General features: G+C 48.8%; 1 protein-coding gene and 1 long non-coding RNA gene across 3 annotated transcripts in view; one reads left to right on the forward strand and one right to left on the reverse strand.

Annotated features, from left to right (window-relative positions):
- LOC309355945 overlaps positions 1-27,971 on the reverse strand; it is a 124,347-nt gene that overhangs the window by 7,669 nt on the left and 88,707 nt on the right. The gene's annotated exons all lie outside the window — the stretch shown is intronic.
- Positions 165-27,666, forward strand: PLSCR3 (phospholipid scramblase 3). 2 transcript variants are annotated; one of them, XM_081886997.1, is made up of 8 exons: positions 165-295; positions 6,515-6,624; positions 15,021-15,298; positions 17,607-17,649; positions 18,270-18,490; positions 21,525-21,686; positions 23,510-23,671; positions 24,818-27,666. In XM_081886997.1, the coding sequence occupies exons 2-8, from the start codon at positions 6,612-6,614 to the stop codon at positions 24,878-24,880; spliced, it is 942 nt and encodes a 313-aa protein (XP_081743123.1). In that variant the 5' UTR covers positions 165-295; positions 6,515-6,611; the 3' UTR covers positions 24,881-27,666. The 2 variants fall into 2 exon arrangements, with proteins under 2 accessions (XP_081743123.1, XP_081743124.1); XM_081886998.1 differs by lacking the exon at positions 165-295 and adding an exon at positions 2,962-3,430.

A 27,971-nucleotide genomic window follows, 5' to 3' on the forward strand; every position in this document is an offset into this window, starting at 1 on the left:
GGGTTAAGAGCCCCTAAGCCCTTTCCTTCCCCTCCCATCCCTCGAAGCAAAAGAGCAAGCCCGGACACGCCGCGTTCACACGACCGGCGCGCACCGCTCCTTTTTCTCTCTCGCTTCTGTCTCCGGGCGCGGCGCCGCTCCAGGGCTGCTGCCGGCGAGGGGAGGGCGAGGGGGCGGCTCCTGCCTCGCCCTGCCCTCCCTCCTTCCCTCGGTCCATCCTTTTCCTCTCTTTCTCTTCTCTTTCTCTCCACCTCCCTCCCTCCGCCACTTTCTTTGCTGGCTCCAGGGCGTGAAGGTAACGCGGAGTGGGGAGAAGGAGCCGGGGAGGTGAAGGGGAGGCCCAAATAATGTGGGGCGGGGGGGGGAGGGAGAGAAGCCATGGGGTGGGGGGGGGTCCTTGGCCTTGTCTCCCCCTCCCTCCTCTACCCCCCCCATCAGGGGGCTGTTTGGGAAACCAGCTGAGATGGCCAGGAAAATAAAATATGGGTATCCCCATCCTTTGCGCGCTTGGTTTCTTTCTGTTCCCGGGGACAGATTTGGGGGGGGGGCTCTCAGTTCAGGCTGGATTTGCAATTGTCTGGGGGGGTCTTTTCTTTCTCGTGTGAATGTGGACAGCGGGGTAGTTGTTTTGCAAAGAGGGAGGGAGGGAGGGGCTTCCTGTTTGGAACCCCCCCTCAATCCTGCCCGGGGGAAAAAAGATGGGAGGAGGAAGAAGGCAAAGAAGTTTCTTTGGAGAGAGGATGGCGGGGGGGGGGGTCTGGTTGGGTTTGGGGCGCGGGCCCTTCCTCCCCATCTCCTTTGCTGGCTCTTCGGCGCAGCCTTGGCCAACCCGGCGCCCACCCCAGCGTCCTCAGCAGCTGGGGGGCGCCAGGTTGGCAGTTCTGGGAGGAGAGAAACCAGATGGTTTTAATTTTGCTGTTGTTGTTTCGCCCCCCCGGAGGGAGGGAGCCTCCCCTCCTCTCCCAACATCCTTCCTGATTTTCCTCCCTTCCCTTAACCCAACAATCTCCCTTCTCTCTCTCTCTCTCTCTCTCTCTCTCTCTCTCTCTCTCTCTCTCTCTCTCTCTCTGCACCCAGCCTGAGAGACGCCTTGCAGCCAGGTGGTGCTTGCTTTGCAAAACACTGCAGAATTATGTTTCCCAGGTTCTCGGAAGGCTCCACAAAATGCTTTCCCCTCTCCTCCCTATTCTCCCTTCATCCAGGTTTCCTGTCCAGCCCTCGCCTTTGTTCTCGCTCCTCCTGCACAGTTTTCGATTCCCCGGCCTTGAGTGCGAGTTCTGCGACACCCAGAAGCCTGCGCTAGGGAGGGAGAGTGGCTCTTGCGCCCGGGTTCCGCTTGCTGGTTTGGCACAAGGACTTGGCTGGCTGCATGATTGGGTTGTCTTTGTTTTTATTGTGTATTCTGCGTCTTCTAGATTGTAACTTTTGTTGGGAACCAACCTGAGATCTGCAGGTATAGGGCGGTATACAAATAATAATAATAATAATAATAATAATAATAATAATAATAATAATAATAATATAATGAGCCGCTTTGGCCTGATCTAACAGCCTCTCCTTAGGCTCTAGTCCAGCCTTTCTCAACCTGTGGGTCCCCAGATGTTGAACTACAACTCCCATAAGCCCTAGCTAGCAAGGCCAGAGCTCAGGGATGATGGGAGTTGTAGTCCAACAACATCTGGGGACCCACAGGTTGAGAACCGCTGCTCTAGTCATAGAATTGTAGAGTTGGAAAGGAGTTTAAGCATCGTGATAGCTCAGTCAGTAGAGCATGAGACATGTGACTCCTAATCTTGGGGTAGTGGGTTCGAGTCGCGCGTTGGGCAAAAGATTCCAGCATTGCAGGGGGCTGGACTAGATGGCCTTTGGGGGCCCCTTCCGACGCTACAATTCTGTGATTCTATAAGGAGAGCCTGCTGGATGAGGCCAGTGGCCCACCTAGTCCAGCATCATGCCTTTGCGGTGGCCAAACGGATGCCCCCAATGGGAAAGCAGCAAGCAGGATTCGAACACAGGAGCCACTCTCTGTGGCTTGCAGCAACTGGGATTCAGAAACATCGCTGCCTCTGACTGTGGAGGCAGAACACAACCATCCTGGCTAGTAGCCATCAATAGCTTTCTCCTGCATGAGCCTGCCTAATCCTCTTTTAAATCCATTCAATTTGGTGTCCATCTTGTGGCAAGGAGTTCCGAAGTTTATATGCCGCATGAAGAAGGGCTTTTGTTTTATCTGGGTGCTGCAGTGTGGAAAGTGATTTAGAGAGAGGTCTCTGCTCTCTAGGAAGTTGCAATATGAACGCTGTAAACACTGGCTAGGGGGAGTGTATTATGGTTCGTATGTCGGACTGGGACCTGAGAGAGAACCGGGTTCGAATCCTGTCTCGGCCCTGAAGCTCATTTGCTGAACTTGGGCCAGTTGCTGCCTACCCTACCTCGCAGGATTGTTGTGGGGATGGCAGAGGGGGAGAACCACGTACTCCACCTCCATTTCCTTGGAGGAAGAGGGTGCAAATTAATGCAATTAATAAATAAATTCCCGTGGTGCTGCCTCGGTGCTGTCAGTGGATGCAAATATACCAGGAGGAATGAAGCAGGGGATGGGATACGGCATGTAGAGCACGAGACTCTCCCGGTCTTGGGTTCGAGTCCTACATGGGGCAAAAAGATTCCTGCATTGCCGGGGGTTGGACTAGATGACCCTGGGTCCCTTCCGACTCTACACGATTTTATGTGTGTTTGAGCTTTGCCAGGAGGGAGAGGAAGGGGTTGATTAGAGAGCATCTGAGCTGCGGACTCTGAAAGATACAGGATTCCTGGGTGGCTTTTGCAAGTGGGCGAAAAGCCGGGGATTCTGTGGCTTCTCTCAAGGGTGAGAAAATACTCTCTTGGCGAATCTTGGGGTGTTTTTTTTTTATCTTAAGGGAGTGGAAATCAGGCTCTCTTGCCAGCTGCTTGGGTTTGCTGGAAAGCCGCCTCCATCTTTCCGCGGGGAAACCCAGCCTCTCCCTTCTTAACCCAGAACCCAGCGCAGACATCCAGGCACACCCAAAGGTCACTGGGATTTTCAGGGAGAGCTGACTGGATCCCACGCGGTCTGCGGAGCTTGGAAGCGCCGCCTGGAAACAGGAGGCCCGAATCGTCCAACACACACCCCCTCCAGCAACAATCCCTGTTTTGGAACAAAAAAATATATACACCCAAAAACCTGGGTGCCACCCAATTTTGGGGCAGGGCGAAGACTCTGAGCTGTTGGTTTGCCAGTGAGAGGAGCTTGCCAAAAACCCCTCTATTTTTAAGAGGGTAGCTGCTGTCATGTGGTTTTTCGCACGCCTTTGTTTTCTTCCTCCCCCAAGCCGCTTGGGTGCAGAAGGAAGATCAAGGCAGACTTTGTTTTCGCAAGGCGAGATCGATGGGGAGGCAGAAGTCTTGGGTGAGGAGGACCAAGGGTGTGTGTGTGTGTGTGTGTGTGTGTGTGTGTGTGTGTCAGGACTCCTGGGTTCTTTGGAGAGGGCAGGAGGGTTTGGAGGCTGAAAGTTCGGCTCAGAGGCCTGGCAAGGAGTCGGGGATTGCCTCTGCTGCTGCTGCTCCTGCCCTCCCCATGATGAGTCTGTGTGGGCTTGAGGAGGGGGGGTGGGAAAGCGGAGATCCAGTTTCACTTAGATCATGTGTCCCTCGCTTAGGCAAGAGGAGTGGGCGCCATTTCTGGAAAGCCGGACATGAAGTGAGTAACGCCTGGAGGCTTCTGAGTTTGATTCTCCTTGAGACTTGTGTGTTTGTGTGTGTCTTTGCACGCAACGCCTTGCACGGTTGCACAAATCTGTGTGTGGCCTCTGGCATTTGGGCCGGAGGGTCTGGCGACTTTTAAACTGTTTGTTTCCCAATTCCCTCTGGGGACACGATTTGCGTTCTGTGACACTTTGTGTCTCTGTGTTGATGGCTATCATGTGTTTTCAATTCTGGGTGGGCTTGGGAGACTGGTGTGTGTGTGTGTGCCGGTTTCTGTACTCTGGTGTATCACAGAATTTCAGAGTGGAAAGGGATCCCCCAAAGGACATCTATCCCAACCCCATTTAGTGGCAGGAATTGCTGCTAAAGAAACCCTGACTCGGTCAGAGAGGAAGTGAGAACTCTGTACACTTAATTCTTCTTTGGTGTTTTTGACACCATTGCGATTGTGTGAATTTGATTCTCTGCACGTTTCGGCACGGGTTGTACATGTGCGAATTGCCACCCAAAGCTTCCGTGTTTTCTTGTGCATTTAAAAACTGCGCAGTTCCACCGGTGAAGCATTTCTCGTCTGCCGCAGCCAGGAATTCCGCACACCTGTTGGATTTCGGCTTGCCTGCTAGCTGTTCAAAAGCTTGGGAGCCTTGCCAACGAGAGAGGTGGCAACCGCGTGTCTCCCTTTTTGTTTTCCTGTTGTTGTTTTTTGCAAATACCTTTTGTTTGGCTTCCTGGAGACAGGCCCCAGGTCTGCATTGTGATGAAGAATGAATGCAAAAGGGCAAGAGAGGGCGGCCAAAAGGAGGTACCTCTGTGCCAACTAGGTTTACCCGCTTTTGTGCCAGTCAGCGAGGAGGCTGTGTGTGTTTGTTTGAATCTAGGAGAACAGCCCTCTGTGCTTTGCTGCAGCAACAGAGAGTCACCTCTCTCCAAATGACAAAGCTCAGGTGTACAAGGATAAGCGGGACGTCCGTATGGGTGCAGATTTTGAAAAGCGGGCGGCACAAATCCAGTATCCCTCACCACAGGGCGGTTATTTCTCCTTTAACCCCCTTTTAAGACCTGTGTTGGGACGCGGGTGGCGCTGTGAGTTCCCGTTGCTCGGTCCCTGCTCCTGCCAACCTAGCAGTTCAAAAGCACCTCAAGGTGCAAGTACAACAGTGTTTTGTGTTGTTTAGGCTCCAAGGATGTAAGTCATGGGCCCTGCCTGCTTGCCTGCTCCCTAAAATATCACTGGTTTGCTCCTTTCTATATATAGGGTGCCTACATTCTGCATGGGGACGCAGGTGGCGCTGTGGTCTAAACCACTGAGCCTCTTGGGCTTGCCAATTTGAAGGTCGGCGGTTCGAATCCCCGTGACAGGGTGAGCTCCCGTTGTTCGGTCCCTGCTCCTACCCACCTAGCAGTTTGAAAGCACGTCAAAGTGCAAGTAGATAAATAGGTATCACGCAGGCGGGAAGGTAAACGGCGTTTCCGTGCGCTGCTCTGGTTCGCCAGAAGCGGCTTAGTCCTGCTGGCCACATGACCTGGAAGCTGTTTGCTGGCTTCCTCGGCCTATAAAGCGAGATGAGCGCCGCAACCCCAGAGTTGGCCACAACTGGACCTAATGGTCAGGGGTCCCTTTACCTTTACCTATACATACACATACATTATATTTCACATTTGTTCTTGCTCTCCTGAGCTGACTTCCCTTCTTCCTCATTCCGGCTTTTTTATGCCGTCTTTAACTTTTCGCGTTGTCTTTGTCCGTTTTATATATAATTGTTATTCTTCCATTTTCCCCCCATAAAATGTCTGCAAACAAATAAATCTTTCTATATATACAATTCTTGTTGTCTGTCTATATTCATTTACAAATATTGTTCAACAATAGTCCTAATGTACATTTTAAATTCATTTTACTATGATTATCCAATAAATTTCTTGTGTTTTCCTGTTGTTTTTTTCAGTTCTACTGGTTTCCCTATTTCACATCGTCTTCTCTGGATATAACATAAATTTTCCCCATTCTTTTTGATATGTTTCGCCACCCTGATGTCGAATTTTTGCTGTTAGCTTGGCTATTTCTGCATACAGTGGTGCCTCCGGTTAAGTACTTAATTCGTTCCGGAGGTCCGGTCTTAACCTGAAACTGTTCTTAACCTGAAGCGCCACTGTAACTAATGGGGCCTCCCACTGCCGCCGTGCCGCCAGAGCACAGTTTCTGTTCTCATTCTGAAGCAAAGTTCTTAACCTGAGGTACTATTTCTGGATTAGCAGAGTCTTTAACCTGAAGCGTATGTAACCTGAGGCACGACTGTATTCCATAACCTTGTACAGTGGTACCTCGGGTTACAGACACTTCAGGTTACAGACGCTTCAGGTTACAGACTCCGCTAACCCAGAAATAGTGCTTCAGGTTAAGAACTTTGCTTCAGGATAAGAACAGAAATTGTGCTCTGGCAGCAGCAGGAGGCCCCATTAGCTAAAGTGGTGCTTCAGGTTAAGAACAGTTTCAGGTTAAATACGGACCTCCGGAATGAATTAAGTACTTAACCCGAGGTACCACTGTACTGCAAAAAAAGGTGATTTTAAAAATCCAAACGCCCTGTGCTCTGTTCAGGCTTATTTGAGACGTTTTGGGCTAATATGCACCTCCTTCTCTTGAAAAACCATCCATTTTTTCTCATTGTCTCCCTGCCTCCACCCAAACAGCCGAGGCCTCCTAATATTTTACAGATCTGTTTGCTGTGCTAGCGACCAATATGCTTCTGTCCCGAAATGATCCCTTTCTCTTGCTGTTTCCTTGCAGGGACGTCCAAATGGAAGGCATTCGCCGCCGCTGATCACAAAGGCACCGGAAGCGGGGTCATCGTTCACCCCACACCCCTCACCAGAAGGATACAAAAATGGCAGCTCCAGGTCTGGTCTGGCCTCTCATCCCTGCCTTACCTTGCTTTTTAATTACGTTGCTAAATTACGGAGCAAACGAAGGCGCCGTTCCCCACATAAGTAGCAACTGGCACGTATATTTTGGGCGGGGAGGAGTCCTTACGCGAGGGGAGTGTATTTAAAGTTAAATCCAACCCAGCTGTTTTGCAAACTCGCTCTATTCAGAGGATGCAAAGTGGATTTCAGCCCTCGGGAAATCTATATATTGGCCTCCGATAAGGCAGTTGATTTTGCACGATGCAAGCAGTTGCACAGCCAAACAGCAGAAAGCTTGGATGCGTCTTGATTTTTTTGCATAAACTGGCCTCGTAGCTAGGCGGTCGATAACTTGCTTCCGGGATCTTGCCTCGATTACATCGTCTGCACGCCCAAAATTCGGAACGCAATGCTGAAGATTACTGTGTGTCTGTTTAATACTACTTCGATCTCTCTCTCTTTCTCATAGAATTGTGCAGGTGAAACTCGAAAAATTAGAATATCACAATAATATTTATTATTTTTCATGCAAAGACATAACAAAAGAAAGAATTAACAATAATAAAAAAGAATAAAACGAAAAGGAAAAAAAGAATATAAAATAAAATACATCAAATCACCACATAAACTAAAAGTTAGTTAATGAATTGAAATCCATCTTCATAGACATATTACTTGACTTCCTCAAGTCTCTTCCATCTGAATTTCTTAGTAATTGTATATAGCAGTTTCCAATATCATTATTTCATAAAACCACATCACAGTCAAAATCATGTTTCCTAACTTTTCTCATCGTACATTTTCCTATTTATTTATTTAATCCCAATTTAGTCCTAAGCCTAATTGATTCTTTCAAGTGATTACATATCTTTAATATTGCAAGAAAAATTAGAATATCGTGGAAAAATTCATTTATTTCGGTAATTCAACTTAAAAGGTGAAACTGATATATGAGATAGACTCATGGCATGCAAAGCGAAATATGTCACGCCTTTATTTGTTATAATTGTGATGAACCCATTGCAGGTGTTATGTATCTAGTAGCTACTGGACCTTTTCACAATATTCTAATTTTCTGAGATTGTTAATTTGGGGTTTTCATCAGCTGTACGCCATAATCACCACAATTATAATAAATAAAGCCTTGACGTATCTCGCTTTGCGTGTCATGGGTCTATCTCATATATTAGTTTCACCTTTTAAGTTGGATTACCGAAATAAATGAACTTTTCCACAATATTCTAATTTTCCGAGTTTCACCTGTTGAGTTAGCAAGGATAACAAGCGTGGGGTATAAATTAAACACACACAGTTGTGCCTTGGAAGCCGAACGCCTTGCCACTTGATCGCTTTGGCTCCTGAACACCGCAAACCCGGAAGTGATTGTTCTGGTTTGCGAACGTTCTTTGGAACCTGAACATCCGACACGGCTTCCGATTGACTGCAGGAGCTTCCTGCAGCCAATCAGAAGCCGCGCCTTGGTTTCTGAACATTTTGGAAGTTGAACGGACTTCCGGAATGGATTCTGTTCAACTTCCAAGGTACCACTGTGTATATATGTGTGTGTGTGTGTACGGACGCGGGTGGTGCTGTGGGTTAAACCACAGAGCCTAGGGCTTGCCGATCAGAAGGTCGGCGGTTCGAATCCCCGCAACGGGGTGAGCTCCCGTTGCTCGGTCCCTGCACCTGTCAACCTAGCAGTTTGAAAGCACCACAAAGTGCAAGTAGATAAATAGGCACTGCTCCGGCGGGAAGGTGAACGGCGTTTCCGTGCGCTGGTCTGGTTCGCCAGAAGCGGCTTAGTCCTGCTAGCCACATGACCCGGAAGCTGTACGCTGGCTCCCTCGGCCAATAAAGCGAGATGAGCGTCACAACCCCAGAGTCGGTCATGACTGGACCTAATGGTCAGGGGTCCCTTTACCTCTCTATATATTATCTAGTCCAATTCCATGCAATCCAGGAAGCTTTTGCCTAGTGTAGGATTCGAACCCACGACCCTGAGGTTAAGAGACTCACGCTCAACTGCCAGAGCGATCCAGCCTCATCCATACCCCCCTTCTTCTCCAAAAATGGATTAAAAAAACGTGTGTTTTTTTAGAGTCAGTCTGATCCTTTGGCTTAACGGTTTGTTTGGTGGGCGGGCTGCCATTATTTCCACAGACACACACACATTTCCCCTCCGACAATTAACTTTGCAATATTTAATTCGCTGAGCTCGGTGACGGAACACCTGCTTCTTTCCAGGCAGGGTTTGGGAAAGACCCCTTTGTCCAAAATGCTTGAGACACCCGTTGCCGGCTAGGGGAGACCACCCTTCCCCAACCTGGTGCCCTCCCCTGGCGGTGCAGAGTGCTGTAAGCCCACAACTTCGGGGGGGGGCATCAAGTTTGATTGACATATGGCCTCAAGGGGGGAGGAGCCAGCTGGGCCCCAGGATCTCATGTGGCTACAGCTCAAACCCTGACAATCAGCTGACGGTTCAAATGAGTCACATGACCTCAGCTCACCTCTGGGCCAGATCTAGATCCCACACGCCCCAGGGCTGGATCCGTGGTCTGGTTCAGAGTGCAGCAGTGCTTTTGAATGCCAGTCGCTGATAAACACAGTGTCGGTCTTGTGTTCGAATCCTGATGGAGGTTTTCCTATAAGGGTTGGCCACTGTGGGAACAGGTTGCTGGACTAGAAGGGCCCTTGGCCTCATCCAGTAGGCCCTTCTTACGCTCCTACAGCCTGTGAAAGCCAGGGTGGTGTAGGGGTTTAGTGTGTCCAACCAGGACCTGGGAGAGCAGGGTTCGAATCCTCCCTCGGGGATCTCTAGCTGACCTCAGGATCCGGTCCCTGCCTAGCCCACCTCGCAGGTTTGTTGTGGGGTTTAAATGAGGATCATTCCACCACCGCAAGATTATAAATGCAATATTGAAATAATATGTAAGGTGGCGACGTCTTGCGTTCCAAAATGGGACCAGATGCGGGTTGGGATAGATGTCCTTTGGGGTGTCCCGTCCAACTCAAACCAAAAATCACCTCTGAGTCTGCAGTCTTGGCTGCTTCAAGGAGCGTCAAGGTTGCCAAATGCTGATTCCTACAATATGCAAATGGCGTGTTCTATCTCTCCTCGCCCGTCTTAATCGTCTTTGCCCTTTTGGTCTTTAAGCCAATTCTGTGACAGTCTTTGTACAGTGGTACCTTGGTGCTCAAACTTCACCCGTTCCGGAAGTCCGTTCCAAAACTAAGGCACTCAATTACCCATAGAAAGTCATGCAAAACAAATTAATCCACTCCAGGCTTTTAAAAACAGCCCCTAAAACAGCAATTTAACATGAATTTTACTCTCTAATGAGACCATTGATCCGTAAAATGAAAGCAATAATCAATGTAAAAAGGTAAAGGGACCCCTGACCATTAGGTCCAGTCGTGGCCGACTCTGGGGTTGCGGCACTCATCTCGCTTTACTGGCCAAGAGAGCCGGCGTACAGCTTCCGGGTCATGTGGCCAGCAGGACTAAGCCACTTCTGGCGAACCAGAGCAGCGCACGGAAACTCCGTTTACCTTCCCGCGGGAGCAGTGCCTATTGATCTACTTGCACTTTGACGTACTTTCGAACTGCTAGGTTCGCAGGAGAGGGACCAAGCGACCGGGAGCTCACCCTATTGCAGGGATTCGAACCGCCGACCTTCTGTCAGCAAGTCCTAGGCTCTGTAGTTTAACCCACAGCGCCACCCGCGTCCCGCTACTAATCAATGTACTGTACTATAAAATATATAAGACAGTATTGTAGATGATCATTTTTTAAAAAAATAATTCTTCCCTGCGCTGATGATAGTCATTGTTTGGATGAGGGGCTTTTATCCATTTCCGCAGTCTCATTTCCGCAGTCTCACAATCAATCCGCTGAATGTTGGGAGATTTGGGGCAGAGGAAATGAAGTTCATGCAGAGGGAACTGTGGAACTCCTTGCCACATGAGACAGCAATGTTCACTAACTAGGATGGCTATAAAAGAGAGTTAAATCAATTCATGGAGGAGGAAAGTCTATCGATGGCTACTAGCCAGGATGGCTGTATTCTGCCTTTGCAGTTGGAGGCTGTAAATGCTTCCGAAAGCCAGTTACAGGAGGGGAGAGCGGGTCTTGTGTTCGAATCCTGCTTGCGGGTTTCCCAGAAGAGGCATCTGCTTAGCTCCCTGGGGTAACTGAATGCTGGGCTGTCCGGCCTGATCCAGGAAGCACTTACCAGTTCAGTGGGCGAGGAAGAGAAAAGAAAAGAGGGATTTGAAGAGAAACCGGAGAGGAGGAACTTGCGATTCCCGTCTTTGCTGCAGACATGGGCATTGGGGCATGAAAGGAGGAGCCGCAGCAGCCCCACCCAAGTCAGCTGCAATGTTTGCCACCCCTTCCCCTGGGGCAGGGCAAGGCCTATTGTGACCGGGCATAGCTGGAATGTGGCTGGGCAGGATTTGGGCGCAGGGGGGCTCCGTCACTGTCTGCTCCCCCGGGCTATTTTAACTTACCTGAGACGCCTGCAAGTCGCCTTCTCAGTGCCGGATTTCGGCATAAGCTAAACAAGCTACAGTTTAGGGGCCACCTCTCTTTGGGCCCCCCCAGGGAAAAAACCCTGGATGTACATTTCCAAAATATAACATAAAAAACAAATAAAAGAACACCTACCTACAGCAACAGTGTTTTGTGTTGTGTAGGCTCCAAGATGTAAGTCATGGGCCCCGCCTGCTTGCCTGCTCCCTAAAATATTACTGGTTTGCTCCATATATAGGGTAGGGACGCGGGTGGCGCTGTGGGTTAAACCACAGAGCCCAGGACTTGCCGATCAGAAGGTTGGCAGTTCGAATCCCCACAACGGGGTGAGCTCCCATTGCGAGGTCCCTGCTCCTGCCCACCTAGCAGTTCGAAAGCACACCAGTGCAAGTAGATAAATAGGTACCGCTCCGGAGGGAAGGTAAACAGCATTTCTGTGCGCTGCTCTGGTTCGCCAGAAGCGGCTTAGTCATGCTGGCCACATGACCCGGAAGCTGTACGCCGGCTCCCTCGGCCAATAAAGCGAGATGAGCGTCGCAACCCCAGAGTCGACCATGACTGGACCTAATGGTCAGGGGTCCCTTTACCTTTAAACAAGCTATAGTTCAGGGCCCGACTCTATTGGGGGGCCCCAAAAATTTAAAGGGAATTTCCCCCCCAAAATATAAAAAACAAATAAAAGAAAACCTACCTACAGCAACAGTGTTTTGGGTTGTGTAGGCTCCTAGGATGTAAGTCGTGGACCTCACCTGCTCGCCTGCTACCTGAAATATCCCTGGTTTTCTCCTTTCTATATATAGGGTGCCGACATTCTGCATGGACTGGTTGCAGGTCAACATGGGCAAATGGCTTGAGATACCTATGAGGTCCATAAATGACCATAGAGCATATATTCAACACAAAAAACAGGGACAATTTGTTGTTGACAAAGGACAGCTGGACATAGAAAAGGCCCCATTACCTTCAGTAGCTTAGGGCATGGGTAGGCAAACTAAGGCCTGGGGGCCGGATCCGGCCCAATCGCCTTCCAAATCCAGCCCGCAGATGGTCTGGGAATCAGCGTGTTTTTACATGAGTAGAATGTGCCCTTTTATTTAAAATGCATCTCTGGGTTATTTGTGGGGCACAGGAATTCATTCTCCCCTCCCTCAAAATACAGTCCGGCCCCCCACAAGGTTTGAGAGACAGTGGACCGGCCCCCTGCAAAAAAGGTTTGCTGACCCCTGACTTAGGGCCTCATCAAACCTAAATCCGGTCCTGGGCGGGACGACGCAGGTGCCCCCACAGGACTTTGCCCTCGACCCTAAAATAGCTGCCCAAAGAACACCAATAGCATCCTGAACGCTCCTTTTTATTAAAGAAAAATATTTTAAGCTCATGACTTGCTCTCACTTCCTCCCTGGCCACGACTCCTCCCTGCTATCCATTTGCAATTTCCTTTTTCTTTGTTTTCTGCTTTCTCCTCCCTGCCATTTCTTTCTCCCTGTGTATTTCCTCCTCCTAACATGCGTCAACTCCTCCAATCGCTCTTTCAGGAGCTCCCGAAAAACCTTTCCTTTTGCCACCTCCCCAGCTCAGTTCCGGCAGACCCGGAACCCGCAGTTTCAGCTAGGAAGTTGCAAGCCGTTTAAAGACCTTTTTAAAAAAAAATAAGGGAAAATGAAAAAGTCACAGAAGCGTGCTTTCAAGTTCTCCATAAATTATCTGGGGAATTCTAAAGCTTGCCCCCTTTTTTGTGGCTTCTCAGGTTGACTAATAAAGGTATCACCCAACTGTGGAGCTTAGAATATTATTCTTATAGACACGGCTATGGTTTGCTTTTTATAATACGCATCTTTCTGCAGGAATATTTATTTATTTTTGGTTGGTTTAAGGGGGACACTGAGGTGCTGTGGTTTTGTGTTTTTTTTACACCTCTCCATTTTTCCCATTCTGTATTTCTTTCTTTTTATATAATTTTTATTAAATTTTCTGTTTTACAATTTAAAGATATCAGTGACTTCCCTTCCTCTCTTTCCATGGTTCATTTTACCTATCACAAATCCCTGCATATTTGACAAAAACTATTGTTCTTGTTGTTTAGTCGTGTCCGCCTCTTGGTGACCCCCTGGACCAGAGCACGCCAGGCCCTCCTGTCTTCCACTGCCTCCCGCAGTTTGGTCAAATTCATGCTGGTCCCTTCAAGAACACTGTCCCACCATCTTGTCCTCCGTCGTCCCCTTCTCCTTGCACCCTCCATCTTTCCCAGCATCAGGGTCTTTTCCAGGGAGTCTTCTCTTCTCCTGAGGTGGCCAAAGTCTTGGAGCCTCAGCTTCAGGATCTGTCCTTCCAGTGAGCACTCAGGGCTGATTTCCTTCAGAATGGATCAGTTGGATCTTCTTGCAGTCCATGGGACTCTCAAGAGTCTCCTCCAGCACCAGAATTCAAAAGCATCCATTCTTTGGCGATCAGCCTTCTTTATGGTCCAGCTCTCACTTCCATACATCACTACTGGGGAAACCAGAGCTTTTACTGGTTTTACGGACCTTTGTTGGCAAGGTGATGTCTCTGCTTTAAAAAGTAGGGGGGGAAAGCAAAAATAAAAAAGGAGAGACAAAAAGTATACAATTCAGTATTTCATTATTGCATCCATCAAAACTTATTTGCACTGTTAGATTTATCTTAATGCTGCCAGCATTAATATATTTCCCATGGATTCAATAAACGTTTTCAAATCTTCTTTGAATGTATGTTCTTCTTGTTCTTATATTCTATACGTTAGGTCCGCAAGATGCGCATATTCCATCAGTTTAAGTTGCCGTTCTACTTTGGCTGGGACCTCGCTCGTTTTCCATTTTGGGGCTAACAAAAACACGGGCCGCAGTAGTGGCGTACATAAATAACCTTTAATAATAATGTTTATTGAATATATGGGGGGGGAGATTGTGTAGGTTTGAAAACCCTGGCAGCGTCAAGATAAATCCAGCTGGGTAAATAGGTTTTGGTGGAAGTAATAATGGAAGACGGAACGGTTTAGTTTTTTGTAAAATAAGCAGGGATTTGTGATTTGCAAAATGAACCATGGAAAGAGAAAAAGAGAAGAGATTTTGGATGTTTTAAAGCAGGGGATCCTTTAAGCTGCAATTTCCATCTCGCAGTGGGTTGCCCTTGGGGTTGGCCAACTCCAAAAAGACTGTGATCTACTCACACAGTTAAAAACTGGCAGTGATCTATTCCGCTTTTTGGAGTCCAGGAAGGAAAGCCCTGTTTTTTAGGGGTTCGGGTCAAAGTTGTTGAGTTTTTTTTACCACTTTTCTTTGGGGTGCAGGGTAAAAATGTTGAGATTTTTTTTAGGGAGGCCAATGTTGTGGAGCTTCTTTGCGGGGAGCCAGTGATCTACCAGTGATCCACCACAGACGTCCAGTGATCTACCAGTAGATCGCGATCTACCTGTTGGACATGGGCGATCGCTTCCTGGCCCACAGTTCTGGGATTCCTAGCTGAAAGGCTACAATTGTTTTATAATTCTTATTAAATTTTCTGTTTTACAAATCAGGATATTCATTTACACCAGGCTTCCTCAACCTCACCCCTCCAGATGTTTTGAGACTACAATTCCCATCGTCCCTGACCACTGGTCCTGCTAGCTAGAGATGATGGGAGTTGTAGTCCCGAAAATATCTGGAGTGCTGAGGTTGAGGAAGCCTGGTTTAAATGAATACCCTAATTTGTAAAACAGAAAATTTAATAAGAATTATAAAACAACAACAAAGTAACATTTGTTTCTTAAAGGCACAGTAATGTTTATTTTTTTTAAAGGATTTGCGGGTGTAGATGAGTTTTAAACAATCTGTCTCTCTCTCCCCCTCCCATCCCATAGGGTACCACGTTCCGCAGCCCGGATATCCCACCGCCTCTCCCCCATACCCCATACACCAACCTCACCCTGTCCCCACAGCACCGAGCCCAGGGTTCAACGTCTATCCAGCCGGCAGCCCTCCAGCGGGGCAAATCATTCCCCCCCCGCCGCCTCCTCGTGCCTTTCGGGATCACGCCGCGACGCCCCACCACCACCAAGCTCCGGACCCCCACGCGGGCATCACCCCCTACCTGCCCGTGGCCAGCAACATCCCCCTGGGCCTCGAATACCTGGCGCAGGTAAGGGTCCGTATCCCGGCCGTTGGGCCGCGTGCTTCTCCCTGTGTTCATCCTCCTGCTTCTCCGGCCGAAAGGATCTCGAGCAGCTTGAGAGGGACGGCTCAGGCCCTTCTTCCGCTTTGTGCGCCGTTAACCTGTGGAACTCCCCGCCACAGGAGGCAGGGACGGCTTTGAAAGAGGATGGGACAAATTCGTGGAGGTGGAGCTATCGGTGGCTATGCTCAGGTCTCGGTGGTCCCAGGCAGAGATGGAAGGGTCATCTCGTCCAACCCAATCTTTTCCTCGAACCCACGACCCAGAGATTACTTTTGATTTCAAACCTTTTATTGGCATCACATCCAAAACGAATCAATGCAGATTCGCCACTTCTCCAAAAAAAAAAAGGAGGCAGAGCAGTCTATCGCCACATCTCTTGGTCTCCAGGGAGATCAGGCGTCTGCGGCGTATTTCGACGACAAAAAACCAAATAGAGATATTTAGCCACTACCTTAGTGAGCTCCTGATCGTTCCCCAGTAACAGAAAATGTATGACCTCTGACTCTGGTTTCCATTTGGGGATACAGAGTTGATCTAGAAATTGCTGGCGGAGATCAGCATATAGTCTGTGTTAGAATGCTTTACACGGGTGCAGGTTAATTCTGTCTCCAGGGCGGCTGTCTGCCTGCTCCATCTGGTACGCAGGATGAGACCTTCCCTGCCTGCAAACTGTCTCGCCAGAGTGGTACATGCTCTGGTTATCTCCCGCTTGGACTACTGCAATGCGCTCTAAGTGGGGCTACCTTTGAAGGTGACCCGGAAACTGCAACTAATCCAGAATGCGGCAGCTAGACTGGTGACTGGGAGTGGCCGCTGGGACCACATAACACCGGTCCTGAGAGATCTGCATTGGCTCCCAGTACGTTTCTGAGCATAATTCAAAGTGTTGGTGCTGACCTTGAAAGCCCTAAACAGCCTTGGTCCTGTATACCTGAAGGAGCATCTCCACCCTCATCACTCTGCCTGGACACTGAGGTCCAGCTCTGAGGGCCTTCTGGCGGTTCCCTCCCTGTGAGAAGTGAAGTTACAGGGAACCTGGCAGAGGGCCTTCTCGGTAGTGGCACCTGCCCTGTGGAACACCCTCCCACCAGATGTCAAGGAAATAAACAACTACCAGACTTTTAGAAGACATCTGTGAGCAGCCCTCTTTAGGGAAGCTTTTAATGTTTAACAGACTACTGTACAGTATTTTAATACTTTGTTGGAAGCCGCCCAGAGTTGCTGGGGAAACCCACCCAGATGGGCGGGGTAGAAATAATAAATTATTATTATTATTATTAGTAGTAGTAGTAGTAGTAGTAGTAGTAGTAGTATTACATGTGACTGTCAGGCATAGAGAAAATGAGGCAGAGATGCTTGTGGCATCGATCAAAAATCATGTCCGTGACCCAAACCCAGTCAAAGCGATGCTTTCACCGCGGACACAATGGCTCACTTAATTTTTCATATACAGATAGGTAGCCGTGTTGGTCTGCCATAGACAAAATTATTATTATTATTATTATTATTATTATTATTATTATTATTATTTTATTTTGGTACGGGTCTGGTGACTTCTGTTTCAGTGTATCTGAAGAAGTGTGCATGCACACGAAAGCTCATACCAAGAACTAACTTAGTTGGTCTTTAAGGTGCTACTGGAAGGAATTTTATTTTTTATTTTTTTGTTTCATTTTTCATAATTCCTCATAGCAACCTTACATGACCACTACACAAACAGGTCACACCTGCTCTTGAAGGTGGAGGCTCAGGTGTGGTCCCTGTTGAAAGCTGCCAGGTGAGGTGGACTGAGCTGAAATGTGTCTCTAAACCGGGGAGTGTCCGGGTTCAGAAATGACAAGGGAGTTCATCTTTTAAGGCCTGGAAATGCCATATATTTAAATTGCTAGGATACCTCTTTAAACAGACACGGCTTCCCCCGTAAACTTCTGGGAGCTATAGTTTTGTTGGGGGTGTTGGTGTTGGTGGAAGACCTCCCTGTTCCCTTTCGCACAACTACAGGTCCCAGAGTGATACCGTCTTCCATTTTTCTTCTCAGGGAATTCTGGGAATTCTAGCTCTCTGAGGGGAATGGGGGCGCCTCAACAAACTATAACTCCCAGACTATCTTTTGGGGGAAGCCATGATGGCTGAAACTGGCATCACAGTGCTTTAAATGCATGTGGCTAAGGTCTATGTTGTGGGTTATTTCTTTCCCCCCCCCTTTTTTTGAGGTGGGGGAGAGACACACAATTATTATTATTACTGATTTTTGTGGCCTCTGTCTCCTCAGGTTGACCAAATTTTGATACACCAGAAAGTGGAGCTCGTGGAAGGTGAGAGACAAATGGCGGAGATGTTGGTGCTCAGAGTCCACCAGGAAATGTGCCCTGTTTCCTACATCTGGACCAAATTTTTGTTTTTGAAGCTTATGCACAAAGGGCCTGCCCTCTAGTTTGAGATTTGGGTGCTGTGGCGGTTTAATACAGATGTTTTAATTCAGATGTCCCCACTTGGCCACGAAGCTCATTAGTGAGCCTTGGAACTCCCTGCCACTTGATATCAGAAAGGCACCTACGCCGTGATCTTTTTGGCACCTTCTAAAAATGTTCTTGGTTAAACAAACCTACCCAGTTGCTTAGAAATGCTGGTGTGAATTTTAATCTTAGTCTGTTGCTGTTTCAGCTTTCCAAAAGTCTCAAATTATTTCCATTAATTTTCCTTATTGATCATCTTCTTATCTGGAAATGACTTTGGAACCGCAGAAAGAGGGGGAAGGAAGTCAGGTTTGAAAGTGTCGAAATGATTGTACAATCAGTGAAAGTGTATAGATCTGAAAAGCATATAAAAAAGAGAAGAGGTTGCCGTGGAAGGCCGTCGATGGTGGCGCATGAGTCCTCCGGCCTGTCGCATCACCGTAAGTGACGCCCTTTCTCCCCCCCCTTTCCCTCCCCAGCGTTCATAGGCTTTGAAGGCAACAACAAGTACGAAGTGCGCAACAGCCTGGGCCAGCACATCTTCCACGCCCAGGAGCAGAACGACTGCTGCACGCGGAACTGTTGCGGATCCCTGCGGCGCTTTTCCATGCGGCTGGACGACCCGGCGGGACGGGAGGTCCTGCGCATGGTGCGCCCCCTGAAATGCGTCAGCTGCTGGTTCCCTTGTTGCCTTCAAGAGGTGAGCAGTGCGCCTCCTGGTCCATGCCATGTGCGGTTCTGGTTGCTTTGCCTCCAGATACAGTCATACCTCGGGTTACAGCCGCTTCAGGTTGCGTTTTTTCGGGTTGCAGACTGCCGAAACCCGGAAGTACCGGAATGGGTTACTTCCGGGTTTCGGCAGTCGCGCATACGCAGAAGCGCCGAATCGCAACCCGGTGTGCGCAGACGTGCCGCTGCGGGTTGCGAATGTGCATCCTGCACGGATCACATTCGCAACCCGAGCATCCACTATATTGTTTTTTGTTTAATTTTTTTTAAGAAATACAGTAATATCCCTATGGGATGCGGGTGGCACTGTGGGTTAAACCACAGAGCCTAGGACTTGCCGATCGGAAGGTCGGCGGTTCGAATCCCGCGATGGGGTGAGCTCCCATTGCTTGGTCCCTGCTCCTGCCAACCTAGCAGTTCAAAAGCATGTCAAAGTGCAAGTAGATAAGTAGGTACCGCTCAGGCGGGAAGGTAAATGGCGCTTCTGTGCGCTTCTCTGGTTCGCCAGAAGTGGCTTAGTCCTGCTGGCCACATGACCCAGAAGCTGTACGCCGGCTCCCTCGGCCACTAAAGCAAGATGAGCGCCACAACCCCAGAGTCGGCCACAACTGGACCTAATGGTCAGGGGTCCCTTTACCTTTACCTTTAATATACCTATGCCTGAATATCACCACTCTGTCCCTCCTCTATTTCCAACTGTTATCCACCTTGTCACTTTGATATTCGTTCCAAATTTCTTCATATTTCTCCATTCTTATTTTGCGTCAACAAGCAATTCTTACATACGTAGCTAATCTGTCCGTGTGATCAATCCATATGCACAGTGGAATCTTTTTGTGACTCTTCCAGTTCATCAAAGCAAGGTTTTTTTTGCTTCTAATATAGCACGATACAACCGCCTTTTTTTTGGCCCCTTGAGATCTTCCACGTTTCCAGAATACAGTGGTGCCTCGCAAGACGAAAAGAATCCGTTCCGCGATTCTCTTCATCTAGCGGTTTTTTCGTCTTGCGAAGCAAGCCCATTGACAGCTTAGCGGAATAGCGCTACAGCGGTCTAGCAGCTTCTAGCGATCAGCTGTTAAGCGGCTTAGCGGCTTAGGAAAAGGGGGGGAAAGCGGAAAAAACCCGCGGGAACTCACAAGACATTTTCGTCTTGCGAAGCAACCCCATAGGGAAATTCGTTTTGCGAAGCGCCTCCAAAATGGAAAACCCTTTCGTCTAGCAGATTTTCCGTCTTGCGAGGCGTTCGTCTTGCGGGGCACCACTGTAGAATTTAGAATTAAGAATGAAGAGGATGTTGTTAAAAGAGTTGGGAAGGGTTCAGAAAAGGCCAAAATGATCAAAAGGAGGGAGGGACTTGCGTACGAGTTTGCAATGTTTGGGACTTTTTGGTTTGGGGAAAAGGCGAGTACAGTGGCACCTTGGTTCTCAAACGCACCATATTTTTTGCCCCGTAAGACGCACCTGACCATTAGACGCACCTAGTTTTTAGAAGGGGAATGCAAGGAAAAAAATATTCTTTAAAGGGAGCGCTGAGCAGAGCCTGTATGCATCCCAGGCTCTGCTCAGCGCTCCCTTTCACAAGCCGCGTGGAGCGTGTGTGCGGCTCTTGGGGGCTTTTCCCCGAGGAGGGAGAAGGGCAGCCCAGGGAAAAGCCCCCAAGAGCCGCACACATGCTCCACGCGGCTAGTGAATGGGAGTGCAGCTCTTGGGGGCTTTTCTGGGAAGTGGGGGGAGAGACTGAGGGGCTGCCCTCTGTCCCTTCCCTCGCTTCCTGCAAAAGCCAGCAAGATCCGCGTGCTCTTTAAAGGGTGCACGGCTTCTGCAGGCTTTTCTACGAGGTGGGGGAATTCCCCCACCTTGTAGAAAAGCCCGCAGAAGCCGTGCACCCTTTAAAGAGCACACGGCTTTTGTGTGCTTTTGCGGGAGGCGGGGATGTTTTGTACTGAAGTTCTCACCCTGGCAGTGGCGTAGCGTGGGGGGTGCAGGGGGGGCCGACCGCACCGGGCGCAACATCTGGGGGGCGCGCGCTCGCACTCGCAGCTCTCTGCCCCCTGCTAAAATCTACGGGTTAGGGGGCGCAAATTACTTGCCTTACCCCGGGTGCTGACAACCCACGCTACGACACTGCACCCTGGGCCAGCAGGGGGATACTGTAGATAGTTATGCAAATAAGGGATCGAAAGTAACGTCAGTGATTGGATAGTTTTAGAATATTGTTACAGTAACGTTGTAGTGGAGCTCTATATAAGCAGGCTGACTGAACACTTCAGTTCTGTTCTGGCCTGTGAATAAACAAGAGCTGTTTGAAGAATCGCTGTGTCGTCTGATATGTTCACCCACAACTTAACAGGGGAATTACTGCAAAAGCCCGCAGGAGTTGCACAACCTTTAAAGAGCGTGCGGTCTCCCTCTACGAGGAGGGACTGCCTGCCTCGTCAGTCCCTTCTCTCTCGGGGAAAAGCCTGCAAGAGCTGCGTGGAGCGTGTGTGTGGCTCTTGGGGGCTTTCCCCCCCTGCATTCGCTCCGGAAGACGCACACACATTTCCCCTTACTTTTTAGGAGGGAAAAAGTGCCTCTTATGGAGCGAAAAACACGGCAATCCGTCCCAGGAGTCTGTTCCGAAACCAAAGCGTTCCAAAACCAAGGCACTCAATTACCCGTAGAAAGTACAGTGGTACCTCTAGATATGAACGGGATCCGTTCCAGAGCCCCGTTCACATCCAGAAGCAAACGTAACTAGTGACAGCACGTCTGCGCACTCATGCGTCTCTTTTCACTGCTTCTGCGCATGCGCGTGACGTCATTTTGAGCATCTGCACATGCGCAAACGGTGAAACCCGGAAGTAATGCGCTCCACGGAGTGCAACTCTAACACGCTCAACTCGAAGCGTATTCAACCCGAGGTGTGACTGTAATGCAAACGGATTGATCCGTTCCAGACTTTTGTAAACAACCCCTAAAACAGGAATTTAACATGCAAAACTGTTCTCTTCTCCCCGCAGCTGGAAGTTCAGTGCCCCCCGGGCACCACCATCGGGTACGTGGTTCAGACGTGGCACCCTTTCAACCCCAAGTTCTCCATCCAGAACGTCGAGAAGGAGACGGTGCTTCGTGTTCTGGGGCCTTGCTTCGCCTGCAGCTGTGGCGGGGACGTCAACTTTGAGGTGCTCACGGGAGCGCGTGGCAGTTTGGGAAATTTCTACACACACACACAAACACACACCCCGAGATTTACATTGTTGGCGAAGGGCCGTTTGATATGGTACCCAATGAATAAATCAGCTGTGAGGTGGCAGCCATGACAGCAAGTGACGTCCCGCAAGGCCGCCATATTGGTTGCCAACCGTATTGGTTGCCACGGTTAGCCACAGAGGCTGAAGAAGTGGCGAAGCTTCGCACAAACTGGCCAAAATGTATACAGTGGTACCTCAGGTTAAGTACTTAATTCGTTCCGGAGGTCCGTACTTAACCTGAAACTGTTCTTAACCTGAAGCACCACTTTAGCTAATGGGGCCTCCCGCTGCCGCGGGACCCCGATTTCTGTTCTCATCCTGAAGCAGTTCTTAACCTGGAACACTATTTCTGGGTTAGTGGAGTCTGTAACCTGAAGCGTATGTAACCCGAGGTACCACTGTACATCACTCCTCACGGTCTACTCAAGAGCAAATGGCATTTTGAGCTGTACTTAAATTTTGGGCAATCGTTCATAAGGATGCTCACTATTCCATAGCTGTCAACTTTTCCCTTTTCTTGAGAGGAATCCTAATCGGAATAAGGGAATTTCCCTTAAAAAAAGAGAAACGTTGACAGCTATGCACTATTTGACTGTACAGGCCAAATCTTCTTGCTCGCCCCACCACGTCTTTCTTCTCCAGAGGACGCACAGCTTCTGAGCATGTGCAAAGTGCCCTTTGCCAACAATGTAAATTTCGGGGTGTGTATGTGTGTGTAGGTAGTTCTGTCCCTATAGTTCCAAAAAGAAAAGCTGCTGGTTGTTTTCTTTCCATATGTTATTTTGAAAAATCTTTTTCATTTTGTTGTATATCATTTCCCAGTAAGCCTTAACCTTACCACATATGATAAAAGGAACCGTCTTTCTCTTCACATTTCCAACACTTATTTGATTTAGATTTACAGTGGTACCTCGGGTTACATACGCTTCAGGTTACAGACTCCGCTAACCCAGAAATAATGCTTCAGGTTAAGAACTTTGCTTCAGGATGAGAACAGAAATCGCGCGGCGGTGGTGGGAGGCCCTATTAGCTAAAGTGGTGCTTCAGATTAAGAACTGTTTCAGGTTAAGAACAGACCTCTGGAACAAATTAAGTTCTTAACCCGAGGTACCACTGTACATAGACAGATAATTATGAAATTATTGCGAGGTTTAATGAGTTAACTTTATATTTGGACAACTTTTCTGCTGTACTTTGTTGGAAGGAGAAAAATAATCAATTCCTTGATAACAATTTAAACAATTTATTGAACTAAAGCAATAACATTATAGCATATGTATCCATGTTTGTTAACTGATGTAGTTAAACACACACACACACACACACACACACGTAGACTGAGTTTTAGCACACATGAAAACCTTAAATCTTTATTTCCTGATGAATAGCCTTTGGACTACAATGTAACTTAAACAGAAAACTATCTTTAAAAAGATTTTTCCTCCAAAAGCATTTTATTTTAAAAATCCAATTAATTTTTTTAAAAAATCCAATTTAAATTTAAAAAATCGAATTTTTCAAAATTTATTTTTTAAAAAATCATTGATTTTTATCCACCTTGGTCCAAAGCAAAGCTGGAGTCGTCGGTTCCTGTCCTGGGTAGAACAGGAAGTGGCTTCCGAAGCTGGTGTGTGAGGTCACTTCCTTTGAATGGACGGCGGGGTGGCTTATGAGGTCACTTCCTGTGTTGGGGCGGTGAGCCTCTGATGTCACGGCTTGCGTTGCTGACCGCACCTCTCCGTACCTTCCTGCAGGTGAAGACCCGCGACGAATCGCGAGGTGTCGGGCGGATCAGCAAGCAGTGGAGCGGACTCCTCAAGGAGGTCTTCACCGACACAGACAACTTTGGGATCCAGTTTCCCATGGATCTCGACGTCAAGATCAAGGCGGTGCTTTTGGGAGCCTGTTTCCTCATTGTGAGTTCCATCATCGTCATCGTTTTAATTGCACACCGCCTTTCTGCAGTTAAAAGAATGCTCATGCCGGCTTAAAACACGAAAAGGTGGCTTACATAATTACAAATATAACAAAGTAGACATTTTAAAAAAAGGGGACGCGGGTGGCGCTGTTGGTTAAACCTAGGACTTGCCGATCAGAAGGTCGGCGGTTCGAATCCCCGTGACTGAGTGAGCTCCCGTTGCTCAGTCCCAGCTCCTGCCAACCTAGCAGTTCGAAAGCATGTCAAAGTGCAAGTAGATAAATAGGTACCACTCCAGCGGGAAGGGAAACGGCGTTTCCGTGCGCTGCTCTGGTTCGCCAGAAGCGGCTTAGTCATGCTGGCCACATGACCTGGAAAAACTGTGGACAAACGCCGGCTACCTCGGCCAGTAAAGCGAGATGAGCACCGCAACCCCAGAGTCGTCTGCGACTGGACTTAACTGTCAGGGATCCTTTACCTTTACCTTTTTGATAGGTATCTAAAGCGATTTGCAAGGGAAGTGGGTGGCGCTGTGGGTTAAACCACAGAGCCTAGGGCTTGCCGATCAGAAGGTCGGCGGTTCAAATCCCCGCACGTGTGAGCTCCTGTTGTACGGTCCCTGCTCCTGCCAACCTAGCAGTTCGAAAGCCCCCAAGAGCCGCGCTCCCTTTAAGGACGGGCTGCCCTTCTCCCCACTTGGGGATGCATACAGGCTCTGCTCAGCGCTCCCTTTAAATAATATTTTTTCCCTTCCATTCCCCCTCTAAAACTAGGTGCGTCTTATGGTCTGGTGCGTCTTACGGGGCGAAAAATACGGTGGTCTGAAACATCTGGCGGCGAGCTGATCTATCCGGATACCTGGGTTGGGGGTGTGTCTGTCTGCAGAACATAAAACCCACCGACAATAAATCGCACCATTGCAATAATAATAATAAATTTTATTTATACCCTGCCCTCCCCAGCCAAAGCCGGGCTAAGAGCAGCTTACAAGCAATAATAAAAACAAGTTGAATGATTACAACTTAAAAACAAAATTAAAATACAACATTAAAATATTGAAACATTAAAATATTAACATGAATTTGTAGATGAATAAATAAGTTACGTTACTTGACCGCCGGTTTTCCCTCTCCTCTCTCTGCAGGATTTCATGTTTTTTGAGAAGACGGGGGAAGTCGGACAGAGGAGTTCAGTGATCACAAGCTAGAACCATCTCAAAACCGGGATTTCCTCTTTTCTCAATGGACCCTTTTCCCAGTTCTGACATGACAGCGGGGGAGCGGGTTGTGTGTGTGTGTGTTTGCGTGTTTGTGAAAGGAAGAGCGACAATAGTGTCCCTGAGTTAGGCTTGTAGCCCCTCACACTGTTCAAATCCACATGGAAGGAAAAGCGAGGGAAAAATTTAAAGCGTCCTAGGTTCCTGCTCTGGAGTGACTTGTTTCCGTAACAGCTTGAGGAAGATTTGGGCGGCCCAGGGTATTGCTTTCTGCCCAAGGCCCCCAACCCCACAGAGATCACAGACTTGTATGGTTTAAAGGGGCACCCAAGGGTCATCCAGCCCAACCCCAAGTCCTCCTTCACGCGGCACATCGTTAACCTGTGGAACTCATTGCCACAGGAAGCGGCGATGGCCGCTAACCTAGATGGCTTTAAAAAACATTAGGCAAATTCACACAGCATTGCTTCTACATACCTTTTTTCTGAAGCCGCACGAGGGGAGAGCGGCCTTTGCTGTCTGATCCTGCTTTGGGACTTCTCGTGGTGGGCGTCTGGTTGGCTGTGGTGAGACCAGGATTCTGGCTAGACAGATCTGACCCAGCAAGAGGCTTTTAGGTGCTTATGATCTCTGGCGAAAGGTTTGGGTGTCTTGCGAAGGCCGTGTGTGGGGCTGAATCGGTGTTTTCTTTGGCATGGTCTGGATTGGGACCAAAGCCTGTGGTTTTAATCCCTGCGCTTTGAGGTGCCAAAAGTGAATGGGCCTCCGAGGGAGTAGGCCATCCTTGAATGCAAAGAGGCGGCTATTGCTACGGCTGTTGCTGTGCACACGTTTTTCTGCCATTTTCGGAGCACCGAGCCTTAAAATGTGGGGAGAGAGGCTTGGAGCCTCTCAGGTCTCTTCCATCAGGCCGGCGTCTCGTTTCTGCAACGGCAGAGAGCTGGATTTAATTAAGGTTGCTTACAGAGGCTGTGGGGTCAGGTTTCAAACTCCCGGCTGAGACAATAGGAAGGGAGGGCGCAGGGACAAGAGAAATGAGTTGTTCCTTTCTGGAAACACAGAAACCAGCAACTTGGATGCACGAAAAAATATTAGCCGGCCTTTTTCAATAGTGAAAAAAGAGGTGATATTGGGCTTGGGAGATTCCAGGCGTCGCAATGATGAGCTGTAGCCAGGTCGTAAACATTCAATAAAAAGTTAAGAGTCCGCTGGGTCAGGATCCGTCTGTCTCAGCACCCCGTTCTCACAGCGGCCAACCGGATGCCCATTATGGGGAACCCGCAATCAGGATTCGAACACAAGCCCTTTCCCCACCTGTGGATTCCAGCAACGGGTATTCAGGCGCATGGCTGCCTCCGACTGCGGAGGCATAGCCGTTGTGACCAGATAGCCTCCGTGAGGGTTTCAGATCCTCTTTTAGAGTTGTCTGGGTTGGTGGCCGTATTTTTGTGGGAGGGAGTTCCCCAGTTGCTGCTGCGTGAGTTTTGCGTCCCATTTCTGAGACGCATGATGCGCAAGGTGAGTGAGGGCCGCAGTCCCGAGTTTTGCTCCATTTCTGGTCGTTTTCGCTCGGCGTTTGGTTTTGAAACTAGCCTTCGTTGGTTTAGGACAGGAGTCCCCATCGTTCTTTAGACCCGAGGACCCATTAGGAAAATTTGAAATATTGTTGTGGGCGCCTCAAAATACCCATTGCGCGGTGGCGCAGTGTGCTCTGACTGAGTGAGTGGGACAGAGCCTGAGTGCGTGTCTTTGTGTGTGTGAGTGAGAGAGAGAGAGAGAGAGAGAAATAGAGAGATGGAAGGAAAAAATGATTTTAAGAAACAGGCTTTGTTGTTGTGCCATGAGAGAAAGCGCAAGAGAGTGTGGATGTTGGATCGTTCAGCTCTTTCCCAAACCTCCCTTGTACATTTTTTTTCCTCGTGGGGGGGGGGGGGTTCACTGTCAGAACTAGGCCCTCAACCCCATTTAATCTCTTCTGGGCTTCTGCCAAAGCCTCCGGTCTCCGACCGAGATATCAAACCACTTCACAGATCTGCACACTGGTCATCCACGCCACATTGCCTTAACCACTAAACTTGGGAACGCCCCTGTCTACCCTTTTTTAAAAAAATAAAAAAGGGATAGGGGGGTTTGTTGTTGTTCCCCTCTAACGTCGGGTTTGCAGCAGCACCTCCCCGTAAGCCGAGGAAACCCAACGCTTGCATAATATCACTTAACGTTCTTTGTGTTTTTATATATATATATATATATTTAAATGTTTACACCTCTGGTGTCTTGCGGTGGGTTTGGGTCACCGGAGGGGGAATAGAGAGAGGAAATGGATGGGGGGGTATTTTAGACCCTCCTCGCCCCTCCACCGCCCCCAAAGAAAACAAAGAGGGTAAAAGTCGAAGCCTTTCGAGTCTCGAGTTGACAGCGGCGGCTCACGAAGGAGCGAGGCTGTGAAGGAGCGAGAGGCGATTTGCACGATGTTGGCGGGTTGCACGTGACGAAATCCAGCCACCGTCAAGCTGTTAAAACTTCAGAGAGGTCGAGGTGAGCGGCAGGACAATTGGCTGCTGGCCGAAGGAAACGGCCGGACAACTTGGCTCGCGTCTCATCGACCTGGCCATGGCTGGCGTCTTCAGAGCTGGTGTTGAGCTGGACAGGCGAACGGGATTGTAGAAGGAGCGGTTCCTTCAGGGGGGATGCAAGAGAGGCGAGCGCCTTGTTTTCTTGACCACACCTTCTGTTCCTCCGCAGCAAACCAAAGAATAAATGTATGTAGTTGTTCTGCAGTCCGTTGCGTCGCCTCGTAACTTTTCTCCCGTCGCTTCGACCGCTCTTCACACCCGTCCAGCAGCGTTCATGGAATCTTGGAATTGTAGATTTGGAAAGGGATCCCAAGGGTAATCCAGTATGCAGATGATACCCAGCTCTACCTCTCTTTCAAATCAGAACTAGTGAAGGTCCTGTGTGAGTGTCTGGAGGCAGTTGGAGGATGGATGGCGGCTAACAGATTGAGGTTGAATCCTGACAAGACAGAAGTACTGTTTTGGGGGGACAGGAGGTGGGCAGGTGTGGAGGACTCCCTGGTCCTGAA

This window comes from Podarcis melisellensis (genome assembly GCF_964234715.1).
Source record: "Podarcis melisellensis genome assembly, chromosome: 13".
Lineage (NCBI taxonomy): Eukaryota > Metazoa > Chordata > Lepidosauria > Squamata > Lacertidae > Podarcis > Podarcis melisellensis.

Bases quoted from the DNA above. Each gene is read 5' to 3' on its own strand.
- PLSCR3 (XM_081886997.1), top strand. The intron at 21,687-23,509 runs GTGCTCACGGGA...ACCTTCCTGCAG, and splicing joins GCGGGGACGTCAACTTTGAG to GTGAAGACCCGCGACGAATC. The intron at 23,672-24,817 runs GTGAGTTCCATC...CTCTCTCTGCAG, and splicing joins TGGGAGCCTGTTTCCTCATT to GATTTCATGTTTTTTGAGAA.